This window comes from Juglans microcarpa x Juglans regia, chromosome 5D, assembly GCF_004785595.1.
Source record: "Juglans microcarpa x Juglans regia isolate MS1-56 chromosome 5D, Jm3101_v1.0, whole genome shotgun sequence".
In the NCBI taxonomy this organism is placed as follows: Eukaryota; Viridiplantae; Streptophyta; class Magnoliopsida; order Fagales; family Juglandaceae; genus Juglans; species Juglans microcarpa x Juglans regia.
The window spans coordinates 5,085,723-5,093,223 of NC_054602.1; the positions used below are offsets into that span (position 1 = coordinate 5,085,723).

At 36.6% G+C, this 7,501-nt stretch overlaps 1 protein-coding gene across 1 annotated transcript; it reads left to right on the forward strand.

Moving 5' to 3' along the window:
* Window positions 1-481: 481 nt before the first annotated feature.
* LOC121266261 (COP1-interacting protein 7) lies at window positions 482-6,545 on the forward strand. Its single transcript, XM_041170035.1, has 9 exons — window positions 482-733; window positions 856-1,032; window positions 1,435-1,568; window positions 2,095-2,147; window positions 2,240-2,292; window positions 2,400-2,552; window positions 3,351-3,631; window positions 4,335-6,088; window positions 6,182-6,545. The coding sequence occupies exons 1-9, from the start codon at window positions 675-677 to the stop codon at window positions 6,392-6,394; spliced, it is 2,877 nt and encodes a 958-aa protein (XP_041025969.1). The 5' UTR covers window positions 482-674; the 3' UTR covers window positions 6,395-6,545.
* The last annotated feature ends 956 nt before the right edge of the window (window positions 6,546-7,501 follow it).

Consider the following 7,501-nt stretch of genomic DNA (forward strand, 5'->3'; position numbering starts at 1 on the left):
CCAAAAGATAGCCAATCAGCAGAATTTCTTAGCAGTTTCAAATTAATAAAGAATATACGAATAGTATAGCTAGAGAAATTTCCTTTAACATAATTAATTAACCCAATTTATAAGGTGTAAATTCTTGATTAAACGTGTTCATATATGCATGATTATCTTATATATATTAAACTTAAGTTATTCAATTATTCTTGTTTTTAATTAAATTATTTCCAAATATTAGTATACACAATATACGAAAAACACACCATGATTTGTTTAGAAAACCTACTAATTTTCTGAGAATTAAGAGAGTAGATATGGAGAAATTAGAAAAAAAAAAAAAAAAACAGTAGAATAAGACCTAAAGCAAGAGGGTTGAGAGATCCAGCTGTCTCTATGCCTGTGGGCCGCGCTGTCTTCTTTGCGTGTGGGCCGCACGTTCAGATAGCGAAGAAATAGCCCATCACCATGCATGTGCTGTGCTTCATCAGTTCCCGCTGGCGCTCTTTCTCTCTCATTCAATGTACAGTTCATCTTACAATGCGAAATGCGACGTACCGGCACGTTCAACAACGTGAGCTTTCGCTCAATAATGTTTTAGAGCATCAACTTGCAATTCCAGTTCCCGTTCTGAGATAGTTAATCTCTGAGCCCTCCCTCTCTCACTCACTCACTCTGTTTTTCCGCCACATATGGACGCCAAAGCTCGTCTCGATTATGCTCTCTTCCAGCTCACCCCAACTAGAACCAGGTTCCCCACTTTATTTTCACGTATTTCGCTACACTTCTCTGTTTCTGTTCTTATACGAAGTTCTTAACTGATTAAAAAAAAAAATGTCTTCTTTTGTGTGCGCTTGTTTGAATTTTGTCAAGATGTGATCTTGTGGTCTTTTCTGGAGGCATTACTGAGAAACTAGCTTCTGGATTATTTGACCCTTTTGTTTCTCACCTCAAATCATTGAAAGATGAGATCTCAAAAGGTGGGTACTCGATCAAGCTTTGCCCACCCGCCCATGCTGCACCCTGGTTCACCAAAGGCACAGTCGAAAGGTAACGCTTACAGCTCATTTACTTTATGTCCTCAATTATAGTGAATTTAGGCCTTACCCATTGGTCCTGGAGAAACAACATGACACCATCCTTGATTTTGAATTTCATCGATTTAAGCATATGTCACTTAAGCAATTATGCTGCTGCATGATTTATAAAGGTCGGAATAATTACTGAGTTTTCTCATATTAATAAGTTGTTGACTGTGTAGGGAGGTTATATACAGTCTGGTCCCAAACATTTCTTGGATTTCCACACTTTTTCTCATAGTTTAGGTATTTAATTTGGATTGGTTGCTCATATGTAAAAGTGTGAGGGTTTGTTATAGAAAAGAATAGGTATTCTTAGGAAACAGAGGGTTAGATCTTTGAGTTCCATAATTCATTGAACATTTTTGGGCAGATTTGTGCGCTTTGTAAGCACACCGGCACTTCTTGAGAGGTTTGTCAGCATAGAAAGAGAGATCTTGCAGATTGACAGTTCAGTTCAAGCTAATGAACCATCCAATACCCATGTCCATGGGCAATTGGTGATAGGTACACTCAGAATTTGGATACCATTGTTAAACCTTTTCCAATTGCGTTGGAGTTACTTCAGTTTGGTCCCCACCTCATAATTATTGAGCAACATGTTCAAGCCTAAATAACTCAAAGCTTCTCCCTGAGATTGGGTTCGATGATTTTTCATCCATTAAGTTAATATCTTTAATGGAGTCAACATGATGCTCTGTTTCTGAAGTTTACGTTTTTTTTTTTTTCTTTTATTGTATATGCCCATACATATTGGATCACATATGAAGTACATCTCTTTAATATTCAAGTTTGACTTGTTAGTTAGGTGCATTCCATGTCAACTTGGCTTAACTCCAAAAAGTCTTTAATTGCATTTAAGATATCCATTCTCTGTATGGAATAAAATAAAATGCGAAAATAAAACACGTTTAAGGGATTCTACATCTTTTCAATATGATTGACTTGATCCTGGAAGAAAGAGTTGGGAAGAGAGCTACTGTACTTGCTAGAATGTTGTAATTGTATCTACTAATTAACTTCATTTTATTAGGAAGTGTTTTAGCTTGTAATGGTCATACAAAGAAGCCTCCTGATCCCCCCAAGGTATTTCATTTGTTCAAATAAACAAGAAATGGTGCTGCTTTTTCAGGAATTCATGTGATTAGTTTAGTATATTCTTCCATTTTTCCTCCCAGCTAAAATCTGAAGTAGAACACACAGATGATGATGTGAAAGAAGAAAGCTCCAGGTAACTCATCTTGTATTTTAATGTTCTGCATTTGCTGAAATGCCAATACTTAATTGTAGTGCAGAAAGTACTTTTATCATTGATACTTTCACCTTTGTCATGACTAGGATTCACCTCCAACGCCTTTTAGTTACTCGGAAAACTTTCCTTCGGAAAGAGCAGGCAATGGCTTATGTGTGTGGTATTGTTGCTGGATTTGAAATGGACAATATAGATGATCTCATTTCCTTTGCAGGTGCCTTTGGAGCGTTGCGTTTAAGGTATGAACTGTTATGTTCTATACATGTTCTTTAGGCTAGAATTTGGGATGTAATGGAACAAAACCATCAAAAGACTCCAACCGAAGATGCAGACAATCTATACAGTTAGTTGACCAATAAAAGTAAAATGAGAATGAGAATGATAAAGATCATAGCTTCTTGTTTTCACTAGTCAAAATTATGCTTCTTGTTTTTCCGGCATTTTCAGTGATGGAAATTTCCATCAAAAACGTTTTTTGGCCATCCAAGTAAGTCTGAACAAAAAAGAACTGTCGTCAAGGTTCATCTCATTTGAAAACCTTTTTCATTCGTTTACCTTCTACCTTTGCTTGGCCAAAATATACCCCTACCATCACACATTTGACTCACTAATTTACCTGCAACATTATGTCAGTCTATTAAATAGTTTTAGGAGTATGATGTTAGGCCCCGTTTGGATTGAGAGTTGATCTCATCCCATCTAATTATTACAACTTTATCAAATTTTCACACAAAATAAATTAAATAATTCAACTTTTTCAAATCAAAACAATAATAATATTAAAAAATAATATTCAAACAATATTTTATTCAACTTTCATCTCAACTCATCTTATCTCAACTCACTATCCAAACCTCACCTTAGTCTATGAAGGGTACTGCTATGCTTCTAGTCGGTGTTAAGATGCATTGGGTAGCATAAACCTGTAAAATCCAAATCCCTTCGGTTTATTTCTCCCTCCCATTTCATGGAATAAAATTCAATGTAAAAATTACATTCTTGCTCAAGTCTTAAGATCAAGTGCCAATCATATGCAGGGAAGCATGCATTAATTTCAAAGATTTGTGCAAGAAAAAGGATGCAGATGGTCTTTGGATGGAGGAATTAACAGCCATGCAAGCATGCTCCCCGCCAGAACTTTCATTTGTGGAAGCATCTGGAATTGTATTGACGAATGTAATAAGTGCCCACAATCAACGTGCTGCGTTAGACTCATCCAAAGGTAGTGTCTCTACCATTAAAGGTGTGCCAAATGAGTCTTTGGATACATCAAAATCTGGCTCTTCTACAAGTCAAGCAAATTTACACAGCAAAAAAGGTATTATTCATTGTTGTATTGCTTTTTTGCAGTGCTATGAATTTTTTTTTTCTGTGATTCAAGTTAGTAAAATTACTTCCTCATTCAATATGTATGCTTTCTGTTTTCACCTTGTAATATCGTGCTTTACATTCTTTCTATAGTATGCTGTAAACCATTTTACAGATAATCCACCCAGTGATAAACCACATTTCAGGTATATTGAATTGATCTGTAGACTCAAGTTTTTCTTTAGAAGGAAACAATATATGTTTAAATATTAATAAAATTCAAATAGATACATCAATGATGAGTTATAAACCCACTAGACTAACAGTCTCCAAAAAAGCACTCAAAGACAAACAATTCCATTTGTCTTTTTGTTAACCTAAACTAAATGATCGGCCTTTCAGTTAATAATACCTTACCTTTCCACTAGATTTAAACACATCTTCTACTTTTCTATGCAAAAGCAATGTAGAGTTTTTTTTATCTAATTGAATGCAATACACGTGAGGTTCTATAATTGCACAATTCTCTTCTTCAATGTGTGTGGAACCTAGTAGTAAAAGTTTCACAGCAAATACTGCTGCTTGTGTAAACCAGAAAATTACCATGAACTTATATAATCCTTGTGTTTGGCAATGGAGTGTATAATAAATACAAAATCTAGACACCTCTGTTCTACGGTAGTTCTGTGATGTTAAGGTTACATCATTTGCAGATAATACTTTGCCATCAGATCAGATACCATCCTCTACTGCAAAATTACAATTGCCTATGCCATGGACGAACCAAATTCCTCCATATATATACAATTTCCAAATTCCCATCCAACAAATACCTCCACATCAAGGATATCCTTTCCCTTCTATGCAATCTGTTCCCCACAATGCAAATAATATGCAGTGGCCACGACCCAATTATCATAGGAATCAGAAGTCATATTCAGTGGGGAGCAAGAAAAACTTTCCAAAAAAAAAAGAAGTTGTATATTCAGAAGAAGACAGACAAACAGAGTCCAGTGACTCTGATTCTGGGAGCGATTCAGATTCAAATTTACCACAAGACAGACAGAATTCTTTAATGGAGCATTCATACGAAAAAGAATGCAAGAAGAAGTCCTCCAGAACAGTTTTCATTCGTAATATCAACTATATCAGTCCTAAGAGTACAGATGGGGACAGGGGTGGAGTCTCAGTTGAAACTTCTGCAGATGAAGAATTAATTTATGGAGATTCACTTAAACAGGAGATAGAGGATTCGATTGGATCATCTAAGAAGATACATAACTCAAACTCACGTAATGAGAAGACAAGGGGTTTGGATAAGAGCTGCCACAGTTTGAACCAGTCAAGTGATGCTGCTGACCAGGATCTTCTTAACGATCTGATCACAGATTCTTCTAACGGAGAGAGAAGAAATGAGAACTGGGATTCTTTTCAGAACATTTTGATGAAAGATGATGAGACTCATACTAGAGGGATGGAAAAGCTGCATCTGATAAATGTTCAGAATGAGCATTGTACAGTCGCAAACTCCGAAGATGAAACGTCAATCTCATTCAAACCTGTTGTTGAAAAAGCTCCAAACCGACTGACAGCTGCAGCTGATTCCTTTGTTGCAACTGAGAGGATGAGTGAAAGTGATGGTAGAGTTGAATTGGAAGATTTTGAAAACAGCAAGAATTTCCATCATGTTATAAAGAGGAGGGACTCTGCAGATGAGGAACTAGTAATTCCCCAGAGATTGGAAGAGTCAGGAACTGGACTTGAGATTACATTATCTAATTGTTCAGCTGAGAGGACAATAATCAAGACTGGGAGGACAGAAGATTGGTTTATTATCAATAACTCAGGAATGCCAGAAAACCAGGAAGTAAACATCCAGCGAATGGTCCTTGATGAGGATTGCATTGTGTCATTAGAAGGCGATTGCCCCCACACCGAGAAAAGTAGAATAGGGACACTTCTTGATGATTCTTTCATGATAGAGACTCGATCGGCAGTTGATAATCTGTATGACTCGCAATGGAAAACAGACATATGTATGGAGACTGATATGACTTTAGCTGCCCACTCGGAAAACAGAACTCCAGATATTTCGCTAGTGAAGCATGAAGTATCTAATGCCTATGATCCAGGTGATCTTTGTGTGATATTTGAACGAGATTCCAGAAGGGATTTTGCTGAGTTTTCTTTGAGTATGAACTATGGAGTTGACATCTCACTCACGGAAGCTAATGGAAAATGCTCTGGTGCTGGAACAAGTGACCATGTGGACCAGAAGCTTCCTTTGAATTGTAAGAGCACCAGTGTCAATAACAGTGAAGCTACTGGAACAAAATACCCCAGTAAAGAAGCAAGATCAAAGGTTTTAGGTGGAGCTCTAGGAAAAAGCAAATATCAGATCATGTCCAAAAGCAAGAAACCATCTCCTGTGAGCAGGCCCATTGTCCAGAATAGCAAATTGGAGAAGGTATTAACAAATATTCTGTTCCTTATTTCCTGAGTTAATTCTTTGGTTACCTTCATTTTCCAAGTATTAAAATTGAAAAATGCTTGTTAACAGGAAGAAGAAATCCGGAAAAAGATGGAAGATATGTTGATCCAGCGCCAGAAAAGAATTGCTGAAAAAACTGCAGCTGGTCATTTTGCTCCAACCACATCAAAGAAAGTCGTATCACAAAGTAAAACAATGAAAAGTTCCTTTAAGAGTGAAAAGATAATTTCCACAACTAGTAATACAAACAGGATTGGTTCTGTCAAAATCAGTGCTACTTAACAAATGCAAGCTTGAGAAGAAGATTATGTAGTGGTTGCACAGAAGCAGAAGCCCCTGTTAACCATGACAAAGCATTACTTGGTGCTTCTCTAATTTTGAAAGGGTTTTCTGTACAGTTCAACGGCACCATTACCAACCAATGTGATGGAAAAGGAAACCAAGCTGGATCGAGCTACTTAAATTTGTTTTTTACCCACTCCTTATTAATGAGATGATACTGTTCCAAGTCTTCATTTGCAGTTTTAGTATATATTACACACCACATCATTTTAGTGTCTTTCACTTATTGCCGATTCAACTGTTGCACCTGAATTCTTAAAACTTCTTATAGTTGATAAAGTTTTCTAGTTGAGGCTATTATCCCTTAGCTTGCAGATACTTTTTGAGTTCTATATGTAGATGCTGCTGGTTACTTTATTCTAATCTTTGAACTGCTGGTGTGCTCCAATGGCATATTTGGAGTTTGAGATGAATGGTATCATAGATTGCCAGGAAAATAAATAGTAACCCAGAAATTTGTTTGTTTCAAAACTTCTGCTGTGCTTATCACTATCTATGTGAAAGAGAGTGATTATTATTGTATGGATTAAAACATCTTGTGCGTGACTTTTTAGTAACTAACAGTCAACTTGGTATCAAAGTTTTAGACCTAGGTTGTAGCAGGCCAAAATGACATCCTAGGACAACTTCTATCTGCACCCTTTTGCTAGTTAGTTCTCCTCCCTCTTCTGGCTTAGCTGCAACTGCTTATATTGCTTCCGTCCTTGAGACAAGTAATTCAAACAGATTATATTCAACATATTTTGATAATTCCTAAATATTTCCATACATCTCAGTTTCTTCTCGGCCCGGAACATTTTACGAAAGACTTGGGCATCTTTATCCTGCTGTTAACATTTTACCAAAGACAGTCTGTTGTAGCTTTTGAAGATTATCCCAACTTTCGTTTTCAACATCTACAGTCATTTCTCCCTTTTCTCCGAATGTTTGTTATTGAAATTAGATACCAATATGGCCAAAGTCTTCAAGCTTTTCGTAGCCTTTTGAGATTTCTTGGAAACTCGTATCTCTTGCGATTGATGTATCTGTTCTGATTCAGTCGTCCAT

Coding starts and splice junctions, on each gene's coding strand:
- LOC121266261 (XM_041170035.1), top strand. CDS start 675: ATGGACGCCAAAGCTCGTCTCGATTATGCTCTCTTCCAGCTCACCCCA. Junction 2,148..2,239: donor AGCCTCCTGATCCCCCCAAG/GTATTTCATTTG, acceptor TTTTCCTCCCAG/CTAAAATCTGAAGTAGAACA. Junction 2,553..3,350: donor TTTGGAGCGTTGCGTTTAAG/GTATGAACTGTT, acceptor AATCATATGCAG/GGAAGCATGCATTAATTTCA.